The 27208-nt window shown below is 30.8% G+C and overlaps 5 protein-coding genes across 9 annotated transcripts; 3 read left to right on the top strand and 2 right to left on the bottom strand.

Moving 5' to 3' along the window:
- The first annotated feature begins 214 nt into the window (after nucleotides 1–214).
- LOC128391961 (interferon regulatory factor 2-binding protein 2-like) lies at nucleotides 215–8596 on the top strand. Of its 4 annotated transcripts, none has more exons than XM_053351928.1 (5): nucleotides 215–2145; nucleotides 5250–7272; nucleotides 7494–7505; nucleotides 7595–7911; nucleotides 7976–8596. In XM_053351928.1, exons 1-2 carry the CDS (start codon nucleotides 1050–1052, stop codon nucleotides 5861–5863), a joined length of 1710 nt encoding a protein of 569 aa, XP_053207903.1. In that variant the 5' UTR covers nucleotides 215–1049; the 3' UTR covers nucleotides 5864–7272; nucleotides 7494–7505; nucleotides 7595–7911; nucleotides 7976–8596. The 4 variants fall into 4 exon arrangements, with proteins under 4 accessions (XP_053207903.1, XP_053207904.1, XP_053207902.1 ...); XM_053351929.1 differs by having other exon boundaries at nucleotides 7568–7911; XM_053351927.1 differs by lacking the exon at nucleotides 7494–7505.
- Nucleotides 8597–8968: 372 nt separating this feature from the next.
- Nucleotides 8969–11081, top strand: LOC128391967 (E3 ubiquitin-protein ligase NRDP1-like). The gene is made up of 3 exons (XM_053351936.1): nucleotides 8969–9236; nucleotides 9344–9643; nucleotides 10166–11081. Exons 1-3 carry the CDS (start codon nucleotides 9147–9149, stop codon nucleotides 10700–10702), a joined length of 927 nt encoding a protein of 308 aa, XP_053207911.1. The 5' UTR covers nucleotides 8969–9146; the 3' UTR covers nucleotides 10703–11081.
- Nucleotides 11082–11511: 430 nt separating this feature from the next.
- Nucleotides 11512–13629, bottom strand: LOC128391965 (serine/threonine-protein kinase pakG-like). Its single transcript, XM_053351933.1, has one exon. It carries the CDS (start codon nucleotides 13042–13044, stop codon nucleotides 11635–11637), a length of 1410 nt encoding a protein of 469 aa, XP_053207908.1. The 5' UTR covers nucleotides 13045–13629; the 3' UTR covers nucleotides 11512–11634.
- Nucleotides 13630–15216: 1587 nt separating this feature from the next.
- LOC128391966 (histone H4 transcription factor-like) lies at nucleotides 15217–17301 on the top strand. The gene has a single exon (XM_053351935.1). It carries the CDS (start codon nucleotides 15452–15454, stop codon nucleotides 16844–16846), a length of 1395 nt encoding a protein of 464 aa, XP_053207910.1. The 5' UTR covers nucleotides 15217–15451; the 3' UTR covers nucleotides 16847–17301.
- A 734-nt stretch (nucleotides 17302–18035) lies between these two features.
- LOC128391960 (motor neuron and pancreas homeobox protein 1-like) lies at nucleotides 18036–27139 on the bottom strand. 2 transcript variants are annotated; one of them, XM_053351924.1, is made up of 4 exons: nucleotides 25381–27139; nucleotides 19915–20078; nucleotides 18881–19226; nucleotides 18036–18677 (listed from the first exon to the last, which is right to left on the bottom strand). In XM_053351924.1, the coding sequence occupies exons 1-4, from the start codon at nucleotides 26417–26419 to the stop codon at nucleotides 18331–18333; spliced, it is 1896 nt and encodes a 631-aa protein (XP_053207899.1). In that variant the 5' UTR covers nucleotides 26420–27139; the 3' UTR covers nucleotides 18036–18330. The 2 variants fall into 2 exon arrangements, with proteins under 2 accessions (XP_053207899.1, XP_053207900.1); XM_053351925.1 differs by having other exon boundaries at nucleotides 18540–18708; nucleotides 25381–27138.
- Between the last annotated feature and the right edge of the window lie 69 nt (nucleotides 27140–27208).

Genomic DNA, 27208 nt, shown 5'->3' with positions numbered 1-27208 from the left:
AAAATTACTCAAATTTGAAAGAAAATTCGATTAATTCCATTGATAATTAATTAGTGAGAAAAATTAATTTTCTGAAAAAAATTTAATTCGACGAGAAGTGACATCTATGAATAGAATAAGTAACTAGTGTAACGATAAAAAAAATTCTCTTGGAAATTTTTTCCAATCATTGAGTAAACAAAACTGTTACTCTAAATCGTTTCTCTTTCTCTTTACCATTGAGTTGAATTTTTTCTTTCATTTTTTCTACCTGTTTAATTAAACCAATTAAGTGATCACCTTAACGAATGTCAGTTAATAAGTTAAAAAGTAACACCAATTGAATAATTGTTTCCATCTAATTGGGAAAGAAAAATTTACCATTGGTTTTGAGAAAAGAAAAAGTGATCGGGCAACATTGAAGCTTGAACCTTTTCTCTCTCTCTCTATCTCTCTCTCTTTCTCTTTCTTTACACATTCTCTCTTATTTTAAACATTCTTCAGTTAATTTCACCATCATCCTGATTTTCGACCGTCAATTTGGTTACTTCAATCCATATTATCGTGTTTTTCCTGTCTGTGTGTTTCTCGAGTGTATTGTGAGTGTCTGTTCAGTGTTGTTGGTTTCACAATATCTCAAGAGAAAGAGGCAAAGTGAGAGGGCGAGTAAAAGAAAAGAGAGAGAGAGTGAGTGAGAGAGTGAGAAAACCAAGCTTCTCTTCTAGAGAGGTTTTCCACCTGTGAGTTAAAAGAAAGAGATTCTCTTAGATTCTGTACGGAGGTTTCACAATGTAAATGGTTGGAACTACTTCTAGAATTTTTTTTATACTTTCCTTTTCTATTCACACTTTAATTTAGTTCTTTTTTAGTCTCTCTTGACTATTTCTCTCTCTCTTTCTCACTTTTACTTTTTTTTATCATCTCAACTTGTGACTGAATGTGTGTGTGTGTTTTATTCCCATTTACCTGGTATGTTTGTATTTCTAGTTGTGATTAACTTGTATGTTTATGTGTAACCTTTTTTTTATCCCTGACGAGAAACCAAAAGCTTCAAAATATATTCAAGAATTATGTCATCAGCTGGGCATGGAGGACACCGAACTATTGGTATTAATAGTAACCATATAACGAGCGGTAATGCTGGTGGTAGTTTAATGTCGTCTCATGGTCCTGGTTCGGGATTACATGGAACTGCAAATACTTTATTAACCGCTAATCTTGTTGCCTCTCAACGGCAACACTGTTACCTTTGTGATCTACCTCGTATGCCATGGGCTTTATTACACGAATTTAGTGAAGTTGTTTGTAGAGGTTGTGTTAATTATGAAGGAGCCGATAGAATAGAATATATAATTGAAAGTGCACGTCATATGAAACGTGCCGCTGCTGTGGGTGCTTCTCATGGTAGTGGACCTTATGTTGTTGCTGCAGCACCGACAACCGTTTCTGCAGGAATTCAAACTCATCCCAATGTAGTGTCCGGTGATTTACATCATAGTGTTACCGCTCCTCTCTTGAGGCAAGCAGCTCAGTACAAAATTAAAGGTGGTCTGACCTCTGCAGTGGCTGCTGCCGTTGCCGATTTAAACTACGATCCATCTTCTCAACAAGGTGTTAATACATCAGGGGGACATCGAACCACACCACCTCAACCAAGTGTAGCACATTTTGAAACAACTGCTCAATCAATTAGAGGTACAGCGAGTCCAGGACGTGGCTACTCAGCTCAACAAATTGTCACCACAAGCCAAAGATCAAGACTTTCTGATAAACGTACCTTACACAATATTGAACCGGAAAGTGTTGTGATTGACGATTCAACGCCGACAAATCGACCTTCATTATTGGCCACTGTTGAAGAAAATTCCCACTCAGGGTCAACGGTATCTCGACCACCATTAACAAGAGGTGAAAGTTTACCCGCAGTAATGGCAGCCCCAGGAGGAGGAGTGACCGCTTTAAGTGATCATGTTGCATCGGGCCTTCGGAAAGCATCAAGAGACACAAGTAGTACCCATTATGGGCACCCAATGGTGGGTCGAGTTTACTCATTTGATGCAACACTAGTGGGATCAAACAAGGTTTCAACACCTCTAACAACCGCCGCCACAACAACATCCACAACCTCAACCACAACCTCATCAAAGTCATCTTATACTCTTAATGGTAAATACTCATGTAATCATTTTCTATCCAACCCTTTTATCCAAACATAACCTTCTTAAACCATTTGAATATTCATAACGCAACTTAGTGATTAGAAACTGCCTACGTTCTTTAGGTCAAATTACCGTTGACATTTATTATTTGTTAAATCAGTTAACAAGATCTCACTTTTTTTTCCTGACGCTTGGATGATTAGGGTTAACAAGTTGTTCCCTCCAAAAGTTGTATTCTAAACACACATTAACTGTAACTTATCCAATAATATCCTGGACCAAAATTCATCCCTATCTTCATATTGCAATGTTTATTTAATTACTTCATATGAAATTTTAATCATCGTATAGTTGAACTTTGATTTTTCTGCTTCTTTCCATGCTTTGAGTTTCCATCTTTCTCAACATTGTGAAATTATCTAGAGAAGTAACCAGTGACTCCCTATTTATACACAGAGAGAGAGAGAGAGAGAAAATATCTCTCTGATTGTGAATGAAAGGATTAGTTTTCCAATTTAATCATCAAGTTGATTCTTTTTCATTGACAATGAAATTCAAGTGAAACATATGATGATTGATCTCACTTACCCTGGAGAAAAAAAAACTCGATACAAAATTACCTTTGAAAGGATAAACAAGCAAAAGTTGAAACTCTGTTCATGTAAACCCAGATTATACCTCTTCCTTTCTCTCTCTCTCCCTCTCTTTCACCAAGAAAGATGAAGCGAAGATAAAGAAAAATAATTAATAATAGCAGATATTTTGTTAATGACGATGATAATCATCTTAATCAACAACCTAATCAAGCTCTTAAAGTTGATTTTTACTAAGGTTATAAAAATTGAATAAAACGTTTGAATCTTTGAATATGGAAAATTCCAAGGCCTCATGGATATAGTATCATTCTGAAGGCGTGTTTGATTCTGTTTCCATCATCATAATCATCATCACAATCTTCGTCATCATCATCGTCATCTTAGTCGTCATATTCCTCGTCACCATCTCTCTCTCTCCCTCTCTTTCTATCTTTCTATCTTTCTCTCTTTCTCATCCTTTCTCTTTCTCTTTCTACTGGTATCTATGATAACAGTTTTTTCGGTAGATAACTGTACATGAGAGAGAAAGAAAGAAAGAGAATCAACGTCAGCATCTACTCTCGATGTGAAAATGTTTCTTTCTTCTTCCTCGTCTTCTTGCACGTTGACTAGTCAAGAGAATTAAAATTTAATTACGATAAACAATTAGTCTTTTCGGACATTCATTAAAAGAACCAGTAAAAGTATTGATGTTTATGTTGATCGAAAACCGCCTCATCATCACCATCACAATGATGAAAAGAAAAACAAATTAACTGATTGTCTTTGAAATTGATACATCGAATATCTCTTTCAATATTTTCTCTTCCATCATCTTCCATTTTGATAGATTTTTATTATTCTATCATTTTTAACCTTATTCTGATTCTCGTTCCATTTAACAAACCATATAAATCTATAAGAAAATATTATCTTTCATCATCATACTCACTCTGCACTCTTAGACGACAATTTTATCTAATAGTATTATCATCCATCCATCTATCTTTTTCTTCATCATTGATTTATTATTAATCAATTATTGTTAACTTAGAGTAGAACCGACTTTTCCTTCAATTATTTTCTGATGTTAAATCTATCAATCTATAAATTATCAATGCAATTAATGATCAAACAAAACAAAAAATATAAAGGAAATGTTTTCAAACTGTTTTGACTGATCCTAATTGTTACCATAATTGTTAATGAATTAAGGTTTCAGTCAACTTATCTCTAGTATTAATACTCATACAGTTGTAGATCAACAATAAATAATCATTGATAAACTTAATCATGTTTTTCTCATATACTCTACTCGATGTGAATTTTAATTAATCCAATTGTAAGGTAATTAAATTACAACAATTGAGTTGATAAAAGGTAATATGTTTTCTGTTTTTTCATGTTTCCACAACACCCCAATGTGAATATCAACAATCAACTCTCATATTTAAATGATACAACAATGAACCTTATCAATTAACTGAATGATTTTGAAATTACCATGTTAATTGTTTTTCTGTTATCACAATACCTTTTATATTATCGATTTTCACACATAAATGTTATAATATAAATTCAAATGTAATTTATCTAATCTCTTATTAAGTAATTATCAATTATTGATCCGCCTTAATTTTCCAGGTATTTTAGTTGATATATTTAAATGGTTATTACCTTTTATTTTCATTAAGTATCAATAATAATTGATAATTGATACACCAAATATATGATCAATCTAATAATAAAATGGATACAAATTAGCTTATCTTTTTTTTTTGTTTCAAGATGATTGTGACGATGACATTATCATTACAACTCACTAATCAAATTGATAATTGTTTTAGATTGAGTTTCCAAAGCAACCTAATCATAATTAACGCTTCTCATTGATTTTTTTGTTCTCTCTCTCCCTCTTGTATCCATGATGATCTTCACATGGTTCACCTTTTCTCTTATCCATATCTCTCTCTTGATGATAGTTAATTAAAGCAACAATCTCATCTTGATAATACCATTTAACAACAACACTACCTTGTCAATTACAATTACAATTGATATAATTTAGTTTTGATTGTTCTTCCTTATCGTAAATATATTTTCCTGGAGTACTATTGCTACGTAATTTTGTTATTCTCAGGCTACAATGTACTTGGTTTTCTTGCCAAATGATTTCTGATTAATTTCTTTCTCTCCCTTTCATCCTAATTAATCTATCAGTTAAACGGCAATTACAATAAACAATCAATTATTCAGACAACAAATTTACAATTGACTTAATCATTGTAATCATCTAGTGGACTTCAATTTACAATCGATTGTTATATTGTTTTGTTTAACAGAATTTTTTTTGTTTCTCTTTCCTCATTATCATTGAAAGTAATTAACAATACACCAATTAAAAAGAATTAACAATGCAAACTTCTAATTGATTAACTTTTATTCTCTATCAATCAATTGGATGATTGGAATATTAATATTAATTCTAATGATTGTATTTCTTTTTCTCTATTTCTCATTATTAACTTATTTGCAGCAACTAAAAAACCTCGCCTCGAAATCGGTGGATCAAGCAGCACTGGCGGTGGACCTCATACCTCACCGACTACCACTCCACCCACATCATCCTCTGGAACACCTCCAGTTGCACAACATGCACCTCCCCTGAAATGTACCATTTGCAATGAAAGACTAGAGGATACCCATTTTGTCCAATGTCCATCCGTAGCGTCGCATAAATTTTGCTTCCCTTGTTCCCGAGCGGCAATTAAACGGCAACAACAACAACACGCATCAACCGGTGGACCAGGTCCAGGAGAGGTTTACTGTCCGTCCGGAGAGAAATGTCCACTTTTAGGGTCAAGTGTTCCTTGGGCATTTATGCAAAATGAAATAGCCACCATTCTGGCGGAAGATCATGGAGCAGGGTCACCATCGTCATCTTCAGCTCCACCAACACCACAAAATCAACCACCGGTGGTGGAAACTTTCAACAATAATAATAGCAACAGCAGCAACAACAACAACAGCAACAATAACAATAATAACAATAATAATAACCATTCGAGTAACTCATCATCTTCCTCCAATTCAAGTCAATTTAAGGTTAAAAAAGAGTGCGAAAGGCCCGTTGAGAGACAAATAGAATGAGCTAATTAATTAATTTTCAAGATACTACTTTGATTAACCCGATCCTAAAATGTTGTTGAATTTTGTTTAATTTGATTTCAATCATTTTCTCTTGTAACATTGCACTATTAACTAATTATTTTTCATATTCCGTTGATTTTATTCATTTAATTTTTGTCAAAAAACAAGACACTGCTTTTTGTTTTACAAGCAACAAGGTTAATCATCATCATCATCATCATCTTCATCTTCATCTTCATCCTCCATCAGGTTAATCATCAACTTATGTTTCAATTGAAAAATAATGATAATTGTCATCTAATTGTTAGTTGAAATTTTTTTCATGAGATTCATTTGATTGTTTATCATGAATATTACATATTATTTAACTCGAGAGAGACTTGATTACAATTGATCAAACAATTAGTTGCAATTACGATGCATGAGCTAAGATTTTAGGAAAGATACAAGAAAAAACTTAAATTGCTAAATAATTATCAATCATTTACAACCACCGATTAACCAATTAAGCATAAAAATTTTAAATCATTTCTTATTTGATTGAACTTAATTGTTAATATTAAGTTTTTGTAAATAATTAATTCATCAATCAACAAAATCAATTCCTGTTGCAATTTAGTTTTAATTTTAACTGTATCATTATTATTATATTAAATTTTCATCAAAATCATCAACTAATTAATTATTAATTGTATTAACTTATTGATAATTGTCTCTTGCGGAAAAAAAAATTATTCTCTTAATTGTAACAATTAAAATTTACGAAATAATTAATTTGTTGAAAGAAAACAAAAAATGATGAAACATTCAATTCTTATAAATTGTTGCTTAATTGTTTACACCTCAGTCAACCTTAATTGTTCATAGTAATTGTATCAGTGAACTGGAAAATGTTTTGATTTAAATTGCGACAAATCTAATATTAGAGTTAATTGTTTCCTTAATTGTCCAATCGAAAGTCAAATATAATAGTAATTAATGAGATCCACAATTAAACCATTGGAAAATGAGTGAAAAACATAAAATGAATTGTAATGTGTTTGATAAATGAAAACGGAGGAAATTAATCAATCACATTTAAGACAAAAGAATCACAATTTAAATCAACAATTAAAAAAATCAACAAAGAGCAAGTTGTTAGCATGGTAACCATGGAGTCGAGAGTCTCAGCTGAGCTTTTTTCCTCTGTGTTTACATTTTTTACTTTAATTACTTTTGTCTCAAGTTAATTAAATGGTCGATTTTTTTCATCAAATTTAATTTAATTACACTAATTGTGACTTTGAGATTGTAAATAATCAACTTTACCCCGAAAATTAACTGACAACATTGAAAGAGAAACATTTTTTTGTAAATATCTTTTTTTCATCTTCTACATGGTTACAACATATTCTGTTGGTTAAGATAAGGTAATTTCATTTATTCAACCATTTAATCAATTTATTATTTTAATTTGATTTAGTTAAATTATTAGACAATTAGCTGATTGTCCATTGAATTGATTTACAAATGTCAACTATTGTTTAATTCATTTAATTCATTTGTCTCTTTTACTTTCCTTTATCTCTCACGCTTCTTCTGAATCTCCTGTTGTCTGTTTTTTCCTATTCAATTTGATTAATTGCTTGAGACCAATTAACAGGTAAGTTAATAGCTAAATGGTGAAATCAAATCAATTGATTGCAGTAATCAACTCAAATTAAGACATTTTTTTACTCCTTTCTCTCACAGGTCAACAAGGAAACAACAACAACATTCAAGGAAAATGAAGAAAATTTCATTAATAGTTAATTAAAGTCTTAAATTAGTAAATTTAGTAATTGCTATAAGTACGAATCTCTGAAATTGGAAGCTGTTCATCGTGACAATTAAGCTAAAGATAATTATACATTTTAATTGTTGTGGATTACCTTTTATTGGAGGCCAATTGATACAAAAAGAAGCCAGGAAAAGAGCTGAGCAATTGGATACAAGTTACAATATCTTTAAATAGATCACAATCAAAACTAATCATAAAGAATTTATTTTCTAACAAAATGGCAACAAAGGTAAATTGTTTTCTTTTTAATTCTAATTTGTTGATTAATTTTCGATTTTTATTTCATTTTTTAGGCTGTTCGTCAATCTTCATTCCTCCGTTTTGTTTACAACAAAGAGAATACAGAAAAACTGATTGAATCTTCATGCAAATTACTTGGACTCAAGAAGGACGAAGCTCATCTATTTGTTTCCAATCTCTTTCTCACTTCATCAAAACTCAGAATGAAACATTTAATAAGAATTTTGAGAGAAAATTGGAAATACTGAGAAAATATTTATCACCATCGCAAATTGTCAACAATCCAAAGCTTGTTATCAACTTGAAACCAGATATTTTATCTCAAACAATTAAGGATCTGCAATCATTTGGTGTAACCACAATTAGGATTGAACATTTATCCAACCCTAGACTAATCTGGAAATTAAATGAACATGAATGGAAAGATTACAATTTGATCGACGATGGAGTTGATTGTGCTGTTTCTTATATCGCCAATCAAAATGACCTTTCAGATGATATTAAACAAGCGATTTACGATCGAATGTGTCAACAAATTGCTGATTATAAACTGTTACCAATAGAGAAATTGAAACCACTAATAACATCATACAAGTTCCTTTTGGCTTCCTAATAATGTACAAATGTAGATTAATTAGTAATTAGTAATAAAGAGATAAACTTTAGACAGAAAAGTTTGTTTGAAACATTTGTGTGTATTTAAAATACACACAAATTGATTGACAATAATCATTTCAAATGATTCGTTTGTCATTTTCTCGGGTAAAGCTCAACTTTTACACTTTCAGCTGATTTTTTCGGCTTTCGATTCGCAGCTGTTGAGGGGCATCCAAAAGTCTCTCACTGACAAGACATGTTTTCATCTGTGGGCATCAATTTGAATACAGGCAGACCTTCACAGTTGAACGTCATCATCCTGCCATCTACGGGATTTTAGTTTCGTCCTCAATCCTTTTCCATGGGAATTCAAATTATTTTAAATTTTGCGCATTTCGCATTCTTATTTTGACCAATCACATTGATTGTTTACGAACCAATTTTGTTCAAATATCTGAGGTCTGACTGTAGTTTATTAGTCAAAAATTAGCCAAGTTAATCAATTCCCTGTCCGACTGATGATTGGATCAGTTTTATTGACACTAATGATGAAGCGATAGTCGCTGGTTAATCGATAATCAATTGGGTGTTGTCCAATTTATTAACTGAGGCCTAAATTGTTACACAATGGGCTTTGATTTAAATAGATTCCAAGGTGCTGTTGATGAGGAATTAATTTGTCCAATTTGTTCTGGTGTTTTAGAAAATCCAATTCAGGTTTATATTTTATTTTTTATCATCATTGTGCATCAGATTGATTCAATTGTTTTCATCTTGTGTTAATCAATCTTTTGTTTTTTTTCTCTCCAATTCTCTCTATTCAGTTACCTGATTGTGAACATGCTTTTTGTCGTGACTGTATTGTCCAATGGCTATCACGCCGACGAACCTGTCCAGTTGATCGTCTCCATGTTTCCCCTGACGATTTAAAACCCGCTTCTAGAATTCTGAACAATCTACTTTGTCGACTCAACATTGAATGTGATTACAGTTCATTTGGCTGTAAATCTTACCTTAAATTAGATCAATTACCTAATCATTGTAATGAGTGTGACTTTAACCCAGAGAAACCAAGTCCATGTGAACATGGTTGCGGCCTTACAATACCTAAGGATCAATTAAAGGTATCAATTTAATTATAATCATTATTATCATTATCAATATCTTCATCATTATTGGCACAATTATAATTACAATACTATTGACAATCAAGGAAAAAACAACAGTAATCAAACAAAGCTGTTGATTGTCGCCTCCATGGTGTCAATCTAATCTGATGACAAGCGAAACAATTAGTGAATAACAATGAATTAGAGAAGTAGAAAAAAAAAGTATAGAAATTGTTTACTCACATAATTAACTCAAAAACAAACAATTTCTTTCTACAATGTTGGCCCAATTCTCAAGCTAATTACATTTGTCCTTAAACAGTTGTTTAGGTGCAAAGTGAATCATCACTTAATTATCTTTCATATCAATCCAATTATGTAATCAAGAATCAAATTGATTGATTGATTGTCCAGCAAGTGATCATTTACTATTTCATTATAGACCATCAGTTGATCATTGAAGAAATTAACTCATTTGAATCAATTGAGAAAGTATTGATTTTTAATTTTCGTTTTGTATTTTCATTTCACTTTCAGGATCATAATTGTGTACGTGACATGCGAAGCATGGTGGTCAAATTAAAGGAACAATTAAATCTATTGACTGTCCAGTATCGAGAGGTTCGACGAGAAGTGGACAAATTAAAAGATTGTTGTAGATCAATTCAAAGTGTTAATCCCAATATACCAGCGATCGTTGAATCGTTTGAACAAGATGAAATTGAACGTTGGGTTCAAACGTTACCCAGAGCACGAATTAAACGTTGGGGTGGAATGATGTCCACTCCTGATTCGCCCTCACAGGAAGCGGTTAGAAAAGCGTTAATTGACTCTGGGTGTCCGATTCATTTGGTCACCGAATTAATGGAAAACTCTCATGAAAGACGATGGCCACCCGGTCTGTCCACTCTAGAGATTCGAGCTCGAAATCGATTCACTTACAATAATTTCGTCTGCCGCAAGATCCCAGGTCGCCAGGCCGTTGTCGTGATGAGTTGTGACAATACACGAATGAATCCAGATATGCTCTTGGAACCAGGATTGGTTATGATCTTTGCTCACGGGATCGAGTGATAATTAGAACAATTAAAATTTAATCTTTAATGATCCAAATTATTCTCATTGTCTAACTAATCAACTAAATCAACCACCCTAATCATTGTCTCTTTTCAATTCTCAATTTACAATCGTACAAACATCTAATCTCCTCGAAAATTCATCACTATTAATCTAATTTTTATATTTTCTTCTCTCTAATCAACTTAATTGTGATTCATTCAGTCCCATGGTATTGTTATAACTGATTGTAAACTTGCCTCTCGACTCAAGATAAATCATCAATTGTTTTTTTTGTCAATCAATTAATTGTTCTCACTCTTGATTAAGTGTATGTAATTCAAATTTGAAATTATCATCTCTTAATTTAATTAAATCTTGTACATAAAATAAGTAATCAACTAGTTAATCTAATCAAATTATCATGAAAATATTAATGAAATTGTTTTTTGTTTCCAATCAACATCTTATTCATCTGAATGGTGAATTAATTAGTTTAACTAGTGATTTAAAAACTTCCCAACAATTGATTCTTACCCATTTTTTATTTAAGCTGTTTAATTGTTGTTATTTAATATCAACTATCATTATTGTTTAATGATAATTATAAGTTATCAGTATCAGTGAACCTAAAATCTTATAGAGTATTTAGTTAATTGTTATTATAAATTGCTATAATTAGCTGAATTACACTTCTAATGATAGATTAGTCAAGAAAGGTAATTAACTAAAACAATGAAAAATTAAACTACAATCAAACAATTCCAATTATGTTTTTATAAAATATAATAATATGATTAACAAAAAAAAGTTAGTGACGAAAATGATTTGATTGCTTTCAGAATTTAATATTAATTATTTACAAGTTAGGGTGTTAATCAAACTGATGATTAAATTATTAATAGATAATTAACCATTTGAAAATCGGTACAAGAAAGTAGATACTTTAATTATCTTGTCTGAATTGATTTAGCTGATTGTTTAACTGTATAAGGTGAGACTCGAAGATTTTTATAATAATCATAATAAGGCTTGAAATCGGTTCGTCCACCATAGTGTCCAATATTTGACCTTCCAGAGATTCCGTTGTTCATAAATCCACCCCAACCTCGAGAATTGGCCTGATAATGTAAATTATCATTCTCTGAATACTTACCGTTCATGGTAAGATTATCATCGTAACTTTTACGAGGTCGATAAGTTTTATCTTTCTTGGTGCCGAACGACTTTTCAAGGTCAAAAGTTGATAAAATCTTCTCAATATCCGGATCTTGAAGAATATCTTTTGACCGGAAACCCGAAGGTTTAGGTCTTTGGTATCGTCTATGAACCGATGGACCATCACTAAGGCCACTTTCTATCCACTTTGACATCGTGAAGTGTTTCGGTTGCTCTCGAGAGGGAAACATTGGAGGAGGTGGATGATGATGAGGAGAGTAAAGTGTTGAGGTGAAAGATCTCGAGGGTGGTAAAGGTACTGGCGGAGGAGGTGGTGGTGGGTAAAAGCTCTTACCATACAGTTGATAGTGTTGATTGTTTTCATCGAGATCTTCATCATGAATGTTCATATTTTCATCAATTGAATCGCTTGTAGGTGATGGGAAATCAGGGTAAATGGGAAAATTCAATGAAGATGGTTGATAAATTGGATAGTGGGAATTGAAAGGTAAATGATATTCAGAGTGATAGTAATTGGGTTTGAGGTAACCAGTGGGTGGATTTGCCACCATTGAGTTGTATTTAAATAGCGGAGTAAATTCAGGGCTGAAAGATGATCGGCTCATGGGAGATGGAGACGGTGATGGAGAGGATGAAGATCGAGGTGGAATGTACCAAAGTAATTTGTACGAAGGTGGAAGAGCTTTATCTTCATCGTCGTCCTCATCGTCATTCAGGTTCGATAAAAGTTCATTATCGTTGAAAACCCGACGATTTGCTGATAATGGTGATGACAATGGAATTAGAATTGGGATTTTTGTTGATTTAATTCGTTTAATTAGTTGAGGTCTTGGTGTTGTTGATTGTGATGATGAAGATGATGATGATGATCGTCGAGATGAGGAATCTTTATCATTCTTTTTGGTCTTGATCTCATTTTTATCCGATTTTGGGACTATCTTAGTAATCAATGGTTTCGATGTTGATGATTTATCAATATCACCAACATAAAAGAAGGGCATTAATTGTGACGAAGATGCTAACGATTCCTTAATTGTTGGGGCACTTTTATCCAATCCATTGTGATTAACTGATAATTCATCATTATCTAATGATGATATACCTTTACAATTAACATTTAAAGTTAAATTGTCAACTAATGTCAACAAAATGATAAAACTCAACCACACAAACCATTTCATTGGTAACAATTTGTTAATTTTTATCCCACAATTAACTTGATAACTATTCGTTCAATGTTGATCTTTATCAATCAAAACATAGTTAGATTGGTGAACAAGATTAAATTGCTGCAAATTGAAATTTAACTTTTCGTTTTCAAGCAGAATCATTAAAACAATGAATCAACAGGTAACTGAACATTAATCTGAACAACATGATTAACTTAATTGTTATCCAAATAATGAAGACAAAGTGGGAGGTGGTGGTGGTGTTGATCCTGAAGAGGAGGAGGAGGTAGTGGTGGGCTCGAGGATTAACTTGTTGGCTTAAAAACTTAAATCGGAATCAATGATTAACAATTTACTTTTTTTTCACTAAATTAAAATCAAACTATTTATTGTTATTTAATTATCGCTCATCAGTAAATTGTTGTCAACTGGTTGGCAATTTAATAAGATGATCATTTTTTAACCCTCTCTACAATCAGTAGGTTGATTATTATCATTGTGTTAATACAAGTTAATTAACAAACATCTTAATCAGGTTGATGAAACTCATCATTTGAATCCATTTTTTTCATTCTAACAACACAATTAACTTGATGAGTTGATTATTGCATCTAAATTAGTTGTTGATCAACTTATTGCATCGTTGATCAGTTAATTTTGTTGACGTTGTACATTTAATTGTGATTTAATTGAGTGAATTTAAAGGCCCGAGGTTGATTGTATCCGATTAACTTGCATGTTAATCACCAAACAATTAACAAATTACTTTTTCCATTCCATTGATTGTTAAGTTTAACTTTTCATTTTTCCGTCTCATCTTCAACTCATCCTCTTAATCAAGTCTCATTTTAATTGTTTACAATTTAGCTTTAATTATCAAGATAATTTTCAACAACTTTGCTTATATTGATTTAACTCATTCAACAATTAATTAAAGCTATGAATCAATTTTAATTAGTCTCCACTATTCTTGATGATTTGATGATCACTTTTTGAACTAATTGTTGTTATTGTTTTTAAAGGTTAATCATTTAACCGTCAAAAGTTAATCACAATTAACTTAGCTGCTCACACTTGATTGTCATTTGATTGTAAGACTTAATTGTAACTCACTTATTTCATGATTAGTGTCAATTTTTGTTGTTGTTGTTTAACTTAAATCATAATTATAAACTTCAGGGGTTTGATTACAATAATTAAAATTGATTTCTCTTACAATTAAACTTCATTACACTTGATGCAAAACAATTTTGTTTGTTAATTAAATTAATCGTTGATAAAATTACCTCTGCACTTTATGTTTAATTGTTTGTTTCAAATTGAATGAACAATTTAATTGATTGAAACCCTTTCCAAACAATTTAATTAAGATAATCATTAACATAAACAATTAAATCATATCAATCATATTATTTACATGAATCAAATTAAACCATTTTTATTATTAATTGCATCATTATTGTTGTCTCATTAAATTGTCACCAACTACTAATCATGATTTGATTGTTAATCCATTGATCCGTTAATTAATTGGCTGATTGTATGATCACCCTGAGAAAAGGGCAATTTAATTGTCAAGCAATCTGATTTGATCTAATTTCATCTGATTTAATTATCACCCAATAACTAATTAACTAATTTAAAACCAGATCAAAATTTAAGGTTAAAATGTCACCATTGATTTGACAATTAACCAGACAAGATGATTAAATAATTTACTACTAAATTGTTAACTGTAAACTTTTCAATTATCCCAATAAATAAATGATCACAACTTGTTGATTGTTTCCAATTAGATGTGTTGATTGTCATCATCTATTTTTGATTATTCATCAAGAAGATGATCAAGAAAAAAAATCGTCTCAACAATTAATCAATTACTCCGATCATGTTAGCCAATTATTGAGAATTGAAAAAAAAAAATCATATCAAAAAGTTAAAACAATTTACAAATTGTTGGCAATTAAAAGTTGATTAAATTGGAAAATAGAAGAAACAAAAAAATCGTTGATTTATTAATAATTTCTAACCGATTGTCGCAATTAATTGAAGATTTATTTCTAACCAAGCAGTAGACAATTTCTTATACAATTTAATTGAAAGAAATTAAATTAATTGTGACAATTAATTCGCTGTGAGAATAGCCATTTACGCGGTAACTTATTTTCACCAAATTTTCTCGGTGAAGGTTTTGTTTACATTTTTTGTCAACAATAAGCTTTTAATTTTTTGGCTTCTAAATTGATTGTGATTATTTTTTCTTCCAATTAAATTAAATTAATTTTCGCCCACTTGTTTGAATGTTTTCTTTTCACCATTTACACTGGATTCTGGTCTGTATTTGTCTACGGTTACGATTTGGATTTGAAAGGTGACCCATTAAATTTTCTGTGTTTTCTTATTGTTGTTGATTTTCATTATGGGTAAACAAAAAAAGAAACGCAAAGGACCTTACATTGATCTGCTCTGTGAATGGTCAGGTTGTAGTGACCAGCAACATGTGGATGCAAGTTCATTTGCGGAACATGTTAATGGACACCTTGACCAGATCATCAGTACCCATGAAAATGAGGAGGGTAAATTGTTCTGTGGTTGGTTTGGTTGTGCGGACAAAACGTTTGATTCAACAGATGAGCTGATTGTCCATGTTTCATATCATGGATTTCATACTAAACTGATGAGCTATGGGTCGGTGGTCATGAAGGCGATTAGTGAAGATTTGGGTAAAGAGGTCACTTGTGGTATCGATGGAAGCACTCGGACAATACTTCCTGATCTTCCCAATATATTTGTCTGTGTTTGGAAAGACTGTCCGGAAACCTTTTATCGAGCAGAAGATTTTTACCAGCACGTTGAGAAACACCCGTTTGAACCAACGGATCCTTCGACTTCAGCTGATGATGATCAAGGATCAAATGAGGAAAGTTCACCAGATGATAGAGCTCTGGTTCCATTTGGACATGCAACTGATCCCGATCCATCCTCATTCCTTGATGCTGATGGTGGCGAAGGTCCATCATTTTTGAACAAGGATCAATTTAAATGCTACTGGTCAGATTGTTCATTCATTTCTGATTCAAATTCTCATATTGCTCAACATTTACGCAGTCATACTCAAGAGAAGATAATTGCTTGTCCCATTTGCGGTGGAATGTTTTCCAATAAGGGTAAATTTCGTGATCACCTTTTACGACAATTAGATGATGAGGATAGTATTATTGAAGATCAAGCGATAACCCTAAAAATCAATGATCAAGAATTCATGGTGACAATCACTCCCAACGGAATTGGATCACCAGGACCAAGTGGATCAATGTACCGATGTGAACACTGTGATAAATCATTTCATTCAAGTTCCCTTCTTCGTGAACACAATCGTCGCCACTTTCACAGTCAACAATGTGACCTTTGCGGTCGAACCATGGAATCACCTTCAGCATTAAAACACCATATGACCTATCGACACAGTGAAGATCGACCCTTTGCCTGCCAATTCTGTTCAATTCGATGTAAAACCCGTTACGATCTACGGAGACACCTTGAAACCCATTCTAAAAGTAATCCCTTCAAGTGTTCACTCTGTAAATTTGAATGCCGTTGTTGTCACACTCTAACCAAACACATTAAAAAGTACCATCAGTCCACATCGGCGATCAGTGAATATCTTTGCCATGAATGTGGCAGAAAGTTCACCAGAGGTAATAACCTTTCCCGACATTTAAGCTCAATCCATGGATACACCTTACAACCAGGTCAATCTCGATTTACTTACGTTCGAGATAGCGACGGAATCTATACACTTGATCAATCATAATTAGCAACTAATCAACTTCACCTATTGAACAATTAATCTTTCTAATCATCAACGCTTATCATATATTCATACCTTTGATTTGTATTCACCTTTAAACTTTCAATTCTCACTCATTATCACACATACAATCTCATTGAGAGAATTAAAAAAATCTCCTCCTGATCAATCAACAATTAAGTTATGAGATATCAACAATTAACTTTCAACACTTTGAATTGACCACTGGACATTTATACTCAACATTTTTGATAGTCACTGTTACCAAATTATTACATACACTTATGAATTAATCTTAATTGTAAAAAGTTGTTTCTATGCATCAACAGAGGTCGACATGAACATCATAACAATTAATCTTAATCATTTACATTTAACTGAAATTGTTGGCAGATTTTCAAGTTAATCTACTTGATTAATTCAGACCTAATAAACTAATTAATAGTTTAATCCAATCCGGTGGAAATCAACATAATTAAGTTTACTTGTTTTACTTAAACAGGAATCATAATAATCAAACAATTATAATTGTTGTATTTAAATTATTCATGCAATTTATACAATTAACCATCATAAATTTTATTTACTTGATTAAGAATTGAATTGTTATCACCACAAAATATTCATTTAATTAATCAAATTACAAATGGGAAGCAAAAATTAACGTTAAAGTTAATTAATAAGAGTATCAAGAAAAAGTTAAACTCGGTTGATTAATTGGTTGTTACTTTTATGAATTATGATTGGAAATTGTAATCAACTAATTGTTGCTGTTATTTTTTTTTTCCTCATGAACCTGATTAATTATTTCAATGAAATTAATCAGAATTAGATACAAACAAAGGTACAAAAAACAACGAGACCAACACCAAGTGTTAACTATTAAAGTTAATTGTTGGCATATTTTATGTAAATTGAGTTGAATTAAATTCTCTACGGGAAAATAAAAAACGCTTAACAATTTATAAATTATGATAATAATTCAGTTGCAATTGTTGGTGAAAAGAATCAATGAAAAAAGAAGAGGAAAAAAATGATTAGATTAACATACTAGATGATTAATTCCTGTGAGATTAACATAATCAGCAAGTGATCATCTAAATCATAATCTCTACCAGTTGATCATAACAATCAATTGGACAATTAGATTAGTATGATGATGAAGAAAAAGAAATGAAAACTGTAATTAGGATCGTTTTTAATTGTCGACTTTATTTCATCAAATTGCGACTTAATTGTTCAGCCTTTTGTGTACACAATAAGATTTATAATGATTACCAATTAAATCAATGAGTTTAATTGTTTATAATTTTTGAAAATGATACAATTGAAATTGAGATCAGAAAAAAAAATCAAATTGATTTTCATGGATAATTTTGATTCCTATTGATTGGATATTATTTTGTTATTATTGATTGTTGCAAATGAAATGATAAATTGTTGTCTCAGACAATTAGAGTTAATTGTTGTTGTGATGAGGATGATGATTAAGATACATAAGGCCGGTAAAAAGGATCTGATTTATTGTGATTAAGTTGATTAAGTAAACTAGCATTTCGATTGCAATCACTTATGTGACGATTAAGATTAATTGTTGGCCAATTGTTGGTTGATTTAACTGAGCTGCAAATTGATTGTTGGTTAATTGTTGTTGGTGATGTTGATGGTGAAAGATGAGGATGATGAAGATGAAGTTGAGGATGAAGGATAAGATGATGAGGTAAAGGTGATGAACCAGAATCCACCGGTGGGTTTGTAGCCTCCGCTGATGATGGAGGTGAAACCATTGATTGTAAATTGTTTCTATTAATTTGATCAACATTTCCTTTGATTCCTGAATCATGATCAGTAATTTACATTAATTGCTGATTATCAATTTAATTATCATATATTAATTATGCATAAATTTAGAGTAATTATCATAATATTGATTAAGGATTTTAATCAAACAAGGAATAGAAAAACAGAATAAAAAAAAACAAATCAAAACAATTAAAACTAATCAATAGATGAGGAAACTTTGATTAACATTCATACCATTTGATTTGATTTTCTGATGACCATGATGACCACCACCACCTCCATTAACACCACCACCAGCACCACCATTTGACCCTCCACCAGAAGTTACAGTTGACCCACAATTAGTTGATGAATTTTCAATATTATTATTATCCTTATCGTGGGTTTTATTGTGTTTAGATGATGATGATAAAGGCGATGAAGATGCTGAAGATGAAGATGATGATGATGATGAATGAGAATGGGAAGAGGATGAAGATGAGGAAGATAAATTTCCGTTTCCTTTTAATTTAGCTGATTCTTGTTGAGCTTTTTTACTTCGTTTCCATTTCATCCGACGATTTTGAAACCAAATCTTAACCTGTAAGCAAACGAAACAACCAAAATTAAATCACAATTAGAATCAAACAATTAAAAACAAAAAGCTAAACAATCAGTAAGAATCACAATTAACTCAACACAAAGCAAATCTAAATTGCAATAAGCTAATTATTAGAAATAAACATTGGATTCGTTAATCGTAAATGTATTTCCACTCTAATCATTTCAATCAATGTTTTAATTGGATGATTTTTCAAGGCAATCATTTCATTTACAGGGTGGCTATTGATACAGCCTATAAACAATGAATACCCTCGGTGGGAAATGTTGGAATACCTTGTAAAAGTGTCTCTCTGTATATTTCATATCCATGGGTTAGGATATTTTTATAGGTGGTAATTGATGTTAATGGTATTAAATTGTTAAGGTCAATTGAGGATAATTAGGGATGATGATGATGAACAATTTGTTTAACCTAATTGCTTTTAACCTAATTGAACCTAAACTTGATTATTATCCTAATAAACTGTTATAAAAGGTTAGATAAAAAAGTTATCAACTCCCAATTGTCTGTTATATTTGTTATATAATATTATAACGGTAAATTGTTGTTACTACTAATCATCATTAATTATTATACTTATTTTAATCTAATATTGTGAGTGTGTGTAGTTTTTTTTTCTGTATTTTCCTGATTGCTAATTGTTAATTGTGATTAATTAGCTTACCTGTGTCTCTGTTAACATTAAATTGGTTGCAACTTCAAATCGTTTTGGACGTGATAGATATTTATTAGTACGAAATTGATTCTCGAGTTCTAATAATTGTTGACTTGTAAATGCTGTTCGAGGGCGACGAGTTTTACCTCCCAATACACCACTTCCGTTTCCTCCTAAATTGTCGTCAAGAAAAAAAAGAGAAATTTATGATTAACAATTAGTTAATTGATTGAATTTGTTGGGGAAAAAAATTCACATTTTTATCAAATCAACAGTTTCAATCTCAGTTTAATTTTGATTGTGATTTGAGTTTGATTGCACAATTTTCCAGTAAATTGTTGCTATTAAAGTGAATTAAATTGTTGACCATGAAAGTAATTAAGTTAATTGCTGAGATTTAATCTGTATTTTCAAAGTTAATAACAATTAACTTTTGATTAATAGGCGACATCATGTTGGAAGTCAATTTTTTTCAAGTGTTAAAAGTTTGCACTCCTTTTAATAATGTTAATTGTCTCTATTATGATTGTAATGATTAAGTTAATCATGATGATGATGATGATGATAATGGTTGATATAAGTGAGACCACGTGTCTCATCATTGGTTTATCATCATCATCCAATGATGATAAACGGATAAGGAAATAAAGTCAATTGGATTAGGATCAAATTTCAAGATTGAGAGACTCATCTTTTTGTTATTCATGTTCCCAAAGTTAATCAACTCATCTGATTAACTTAATTGTTGTTCTAAATGCACAAGGTCAATTGTGTAATATTATCATTGAACGTGTGGCCTGATATTGATTTAAATGCGTTCAAGTTAATTGTGTGCCATTAACTTTGTTTCCGTTAATCATCATAATCGGTTGATATTAAGTAACCATTGATTATCAATAGATTTGAGGATTAAGACTAAACGGAAAAAAAATTAGTTAATTGTTGACATTTGAACCAAACAAACGTGTGTCTATGTTTGATTGTTGGCACGATAATTAACTTGATTAACTAATATAAAGATTATTTTATCAGTGGTTTCTCAATGGTTTTAAATATCACTTTAATTTCAAGTGATTAACTAATTGATAATAATGTCCAGCAGCAATTAATCAAAAAAGAAAAGTTAATTGCTGATGAAATGATTAATTGTATAACACTTATCATTATAATACAATCGAGTCCATAAGATTAATAGATTGTGAATCAATTTAATCCAAACAATTTAACTTTAAGAGCTGATTTGCCGTTGAAAGTGTAAGTACTTACAATCGTAACTTTTTAAATTGTTGATTAATTGTTACATTAATCATTCATTAATAACAATAAAACTGATTGTCAGTAAGATATTACAACATGTTGTGACGATGAATATTTGAAAGCTGATTAACTTTAATAACAATTTAATGCTATTTACATTATTATTAATGACAATCATTATGTTAATCAACTGATTGAATTTATGATTTAAATTGTTGAAAGTTTATTTTTTTTTCTCGCTTCATCTATATAGTGATTATTATGATTAGTTTTTTTTTTCTTCCACCATGAATATATTTTCATCAACTGATTTAGCGATTCTAGTTCATCCTAATCATCACAATCCCAAGATGATGAAATATATTATCTTAAATTATACGGTGATTTGATTCATGATATTGAATTTGATTTGATTAGATTCAATCATAATCATGATGAGAATTGAGAGAAAACAGAAAAAAAAATGGAATTGGAAATAATAACAATCATCATCATTATAAATCCAAATATTTCATCTTCTTTACCTTTAGCATCCTCATCACTTTTCATCTGTAGACTAAGATTCACACCATTCAAGTTTCATGATGTTTTCATGATTTACTTCTGGAAAAGTTAAAAGATTGAGATGAAATTTCAACCAAACAATTCCTAAGAGATTTTCATGAGGAAAATCAGAGAAGGAGAGAGAGAGAGAAAAAGAAAGAATTTTTTTCTATTTCTCTCTCTCTCTCTCTCTCCTCTAACCTATCAATTTCAATGAGATGATACTGATGATGAGGATGAAGTGATGATGATGCTGATGATGAGATGTTAAAGTTGATTGTGGTGAAAGTAAAAGGTTCAACCTTATTTGTAAGTATAATTCAATTTGGTTGAATATGTTACTATTAATCTAAGTGGGAAGAGGAAACTTGAAGAGGTGATGATGATCAATATGATTGAATGAAAAGATTGAGGAGGAAGAGGAGGTGATGGTGGCAGAGGATCGAGTGGGGTGGGTACATGATGATCTGGATCAAGTGCTCGCGATCCTTTGTTGTGCCCATCTGTCGATTTTGTACTAATTCCTATGTTAATCTCTTCCTCGACTGGTTATCCATTTATCGATATCATTTGATTAATAATACAAAACAACCCAAGGAATTAAAGTCTCATGTAAAGGCAATTATATTGATGTTTAAATATTGTTTACGATCAAGTGATCAACTTTATTTAAATTGCTCATTTTTATGGTCCATTAAATGGTCCATAACAATTAGAGTTGATTATTTGCTTCATTTCCTATCAAATGTAATCATTTAACACCTCGATTAACCATCACAATTAACTTTCATTTGGAATGAACAAAAAAAAACTAAATTCATTTTCTTATTGCTTGTCAATCAATTGTCTCTGTGGTGATTAGTGGTTACGATTTGATTGTTGAATAAGTGACAACTTATTTAATTGTGATTAGTTGATTTGATTCTTTTTTAATCATAATAATTAATTGTTCTCTTGATAATCTAATCCAGTTGATTTGGAGCAATTTTTTTTCCCTTTGGTAAATATAATTAGTTTTGTCTTTATTTGTTTGTCAATTGATTGTTTCGTTTTATTGATTAATTGTATATACTCACAACAATCAACGATTAGCTGACAATTAAGTTTCTCTTTTATTTCTTGATTAAAATTAATCATCATAAATAATGTTAATCAATGAAAACGGAAATTTGTTTATTCTTGTAACAATTAAGTCTTTGGTGTTTACATTTGTTGATTATCATTATTTTTAATGATTACCAATTAACTTTGCTTCTTTCCTGTATTAATCAATCAACATTTTCACTGGTTAATTGTGTTTAATTATTGGTAATCAACATCATATAATTTAATCAACTTTCCAATCAATCAACATTTTCCTATTTGTTGATCACAACAACAACTAAACAGCAATTAAATGTTTAAGAGGCTGCGATTAAATCAATTTTCAATTAAATTGTTGGTTAAGGTGAAATCAAATCAATACTAATGATGATGATTAAGTTGATTGTCAATTGAAAAAACATCTTCAAATTTAATTATCTTGTTACCATTAATGTTTAACCACTTTAATTACCAATCGGCAATTACTTTAGATTAACTTTTTTTTTCTCACCCGATAAGAGATTCAATTTATTAATCATATTTATTAATTATTAATAGTTAGAAAGAGACACTGATTAGTTAATTATCCTGATTGTTAACAATTAATTAATGAATCGTCATAATTAACTGATTACTGTTCAATGAGTTTCTCTTGATTAACTTGATCAATTGATGTTTTTTTGTCTATTAAGTATTTTCTTGATCAACAATCAACTTAATTGTCAAACTTTTTGACATATTTATGGTCATTAGTTAATTGTTACTGGGATATTGATGATTAGACACCAATTAGACTTTATACTTTACTCAATTATCAACCCAATTAATCAGTTAATCACAAACAATTAGGAGTACTTATAATTAAAACTTGTTACAATTAAGCTGCTGATGTAAACTAAATTTATTAACCAAGATTATCAATTTTTGTTGTTATTAGTTTAATCAGATAAATTGCAATTAAGTATTAATATTATTAATTAATTATTGCAACAATTAAAAGCTTTTACATTGGTGATTTATTAGCCAGCTAATAGCAAACAATTTAATAAAAATTAATCAAACAATTCAAGTTGATCGCAATCAAATGAAAGCAACAAAATAAAATACTATTCATAATCAGTTGTATTATTATTACATCAACAATTAACTCTAATTATTAATGATGATTAGTTATTATCACAAGTATTCATTGAGATTTCTGACAACTTGATTAACAAATTACTAATAATAATTATCTTGACTAATCAATGAAAGGATAAAAAGTGTTAGTTGATTGCAGACAATTTAACAACAATTAGCAAATTGAGAAAATATTAGCAATTGATGGACAATCAAATCCATAGACTAGTAATAACTGACCACTGGACATTCAATAAAAGTACAAGTTGATGAAAAAGAATGGACAAAAAAACTCAATCACTTTTGATGACATTGAAAAGATGATGAAAATGATTCCCCATATGGTTACATCTTTCATCATCATCATCATCATCCTTAGGTAAACATCATCCTCATCTATTTAATATTATTCACTTCCTCTTCCTCCTCTCATCTTCCACCCTCAACCCCACCCACACTTACCAGCAAAACACACACACACAATAGATGGATTCTCATCATCGACATATTATCATCACCCACCCCTCTCTCTCTCTCTCATCACAATCATGTCATCATCATCTACCCCACCTTCACCACCCACCCTCTAATACACACAAACAATATGGTGATAATAGTTTCCTTATGATTGGTAATTTATTTTGATTGTTGTTTATCATTGAATATCATTACTGTTATTTATTAATTTGAACACCTCACTATTTAAATTAGGATGATAATGATTAGCAACATGATTAGAGATGATAAGTATTAAATAAAATAAACAATCAATTTTGTATATTGTATAACATTGATCAAGAGACACAAGGATGAGCATCCTCATCCTCATCCTCATCCAATCCCACCCTCAACCTTTTCCACCATAAAACTTACATATGATTTAACTAAACCTATTATCGGATTTAATTTAACTGTTATCAGGTTTTCATTGTTATCATTAAATTGTATTTACATATTATATTATCAGACTGATTGAATAAACAACTGATGATGATTTTTAGTTAATTGTCACCATTGATAATCAAAAATATAGTTTTGTCACAATCCTGATTGTTTATCTCAAGTTATCAACAAATCTTATTGATTTGTTTATTGATTTTGATATTAGTCTTTTTTATTGTTATCAAAATTCAGTTGATGTTTTGAATTTTGATTAAGTTCAGTAACTTTAAATTGTTTCAATTGTATGATTGATTTTGTATTAGTTGCTTCAAGTTTATTTCCATGTAAAACTTAAAACAATTAGGTTAATTATGACTTGATAAGATTGATTTTTGTTTTGTATTAAATTTTTATCTAATAATTGAAGTTAATCCATGTGAATGATTTACAACTTTGATTGTTGTTTTTGTTAGATTATCATTGAATAAACAATAATTACAATCAGTGTGAGCATAATTGTTCACTTAATTGCTATTGAAAATTGATTTGATAATAATTAGAAAGAGAGTAAATTAATTGAGTGTTTTTTACCTGGAGGTCGGTGGTAAAGTAAACCCGCTCTGGCTAACCAGTCAATCGGTAGTGATCCTGGTCCACCTTGGTGATTTTTGATATCATGTAATGAATGAAATGCACTTCCGGTCATTAGGGAGGTTAAACCATGGTGAGGGTGGTGTGGGTGGTGTGGATTAGTGGGTGAGCCTATTGACTCTGATGGAGAGCCAGCATTTTGTCCACCAGTGGGTCCACCATTACCTCCGGTTCCTCCGCCACTGCCAAGGTTTGCATACATCGCTGCATAAAGAGGGTGGTTGGTCATTGAAGATGCAAATAAAGGTAAATGATGAGGATGCGGAGGTGGAGGGTGAGATGGATGATGATGATGGTGATGACCATGGTGACCATGATGAGCTGAATTAGATGATGAAGTTGAGGTTGGTGTGGTTGAAGATGATGATGAATTGTGACTAGTGGTTGTTGTTGTAGGTCCATGATGAGAGGAGGGATGATGATGAGGAAGATGAGGATGATGAGGTGGTAAATGAAGTCCAAGTGGTCCAGGTATTGATGAAGGTCTAGGTGACCAAATTGGTGAACCTTCACTCCCTCCATCAACTCCAACAGATAAACTACCACCACCACCACCTCCTTGGTCACTTGTATCACCATTAACACCCATTGAATTTAATAAATTACCTCCTGCAGCTGAATAACCTGAGGTGGGTGAAACTGTTCCCACTCGACTTGCTCCTCCGGTGGGTGATGAAGGTGAAGATATCTCTTCATTAGGTGAATTAACTTCATAATAAGATTCATGGTGAGACTCATGAGATGCAAGGGAATCAGAATCATTAAGAGATTCAGTTGATTGAGGACTACGAATCGATGATGAATGATTAAGATTATTACTTGAGTGATTAAGTTGATTATCAGTTTTAGCCAATAAAGCGTCAATACAAAAACTTGAATTAGTTGAATTACCGTTATTATTATTACAAGTCCGATGATTAACACTTGATTCAGTTTGATTTAAAGGTGATTTAACTGGCTCTTTAATTGTTGTGGTCATAATTAGTCAGTAATTGAGAAAGTAAATTTGAAAACAATCAAATGATCAACTTAATTATCAGTTTGAAAAAAAAACTTGATTGAACACAATTAACACAAATCAAAGTCAATGGTGATTAGTTGTGACATTATAAGTAAAATTGATTATGAGAAAAAAAAATAAAACAATTGATCAGATATCAAATTACAATTTAAATTGTTGTATGTTGATGATAGTAAACAATTAAGGTTACAATCAAAGGTTTCAATTTAACTGTGGCAAAAATAAGTAACCTGTTATTATCATGATGATGATGATTATTATTATTATTAGTTTCTGATGATTGGTTGATTGTTAACAATTTAAGTTGACGCCTACAAAATTGGGTAAATACAATTAAACTGAATACAAACTAAATAAATAGTAAATGAATTACAATCAAACAAGATTAACAATCAATGATCAAAAATGAAACAAGAATCAGAATCAAGTTTGAACAATTTACTCAAGGGCGACATCTAGATCAATATAATATTGATAATAATCAAGATGATGATGATGATGATCAAGTAGATGATTAAAATGATGATAAAAAAAATTGTTTCTCACTTAATCAACCAACTCTTTTAATCATCGTCTAAGATTTTAACTGTTACCTTAATTATACAAGAGGATGATTATGATGATGATCAAATTGAGATCACAATTAACTGATAACAAATTAAATTAAACATTTTACTTCAAATTAAGGGATCAAATTTGTTATTGAATAAAAAAAGCTTACAACAACAATCATCAACATCATCATCA

This window comes from Panonychus citri, unplaced genomic scaffold (assembly GCF_014898815.1).
Source record: "Panonychus citri isolate SS breed McGregor unplaced genomic scaffold, ASM1489881v1 Contig00135, whole genome shotgun sequence".
Lineage (NCBI taxonomy): Eukaryota > Metazoa > Arthropoda > Arachnida > Trombidiformes > Tetranychidae > Panonychus > Panonychus citri.
Note: the sequence above shows the minus strand (reverse complement) of the source record. Positions and strands in the feature narration are given on the sequence as shown.

Coding starts and splice junctions, on each gene's coding strand:
- LOC128391961 (XM_053351927.1), top strand. CDS start 1,050: ATGTCATCAGCTGGGCATGGAGGACACCGAACTATTGGTATTAATAGT. Junction 2,146..5,249: donor GTCATCTTATACTCTTAATG/GTAAATACTCAT, acceptor ACTTATTTGCAG/CAACTAAAAAACCTCGCCTC.
- LOC128391967 (XM_053351936.1), top strand. CDS start 9,147: ATGGGCTTTGATTTAAATAGATTCCAAGGTGCTGTTGATGAGGAATTA. Junction 9,237..9,343: donor TTTTAGAAAATCCAATTCAG/GTTTATATTTTA, acceptor CTCTCTATTCAG/TTACCTGATTGTGAACATGC. Junction 9,644..10,165: donor TACCTAAGGATCAATTAAAG/GTATCAATTTAA, acceptor TTTCACTTTCAG/GATCATAATTGTGTACGTGA.
- LOC128391965 (XM_053351933.1), bottom strand. CDS start 13,044: ATGAAATGGTTTGTGTGGTTGAGTTTTATCATTTTGTTGACATTAGTT.
- LOC128391966 (XM_053351935.1), top strand. CDS start 15,452: ATGGGTAAACAAAAAAAGAAACGCAAAGGACCTTACATTGATCTGCTC.
- LOC128391960 (XM_053351924.1), bottom strand. CDS start 26,419: ATGACCACAACAATTAAAGAGCCAGTTAAATCACCTTTAAATCAAACT. Junction 19,227..19,914: donor TAATGTTAACAGAGACACAG/GTAAGCTAATTA, acceptor GTTTGCTTACAG/GTTAAGATTTGGTTTCAAAA. Junction 18,678..18,880: donor TCAGAAAATCAAATCAAATG/GTATGAATGTTA, acceptor ATCATGATTCAG/GAATCAAAGGAAATGTTGAT.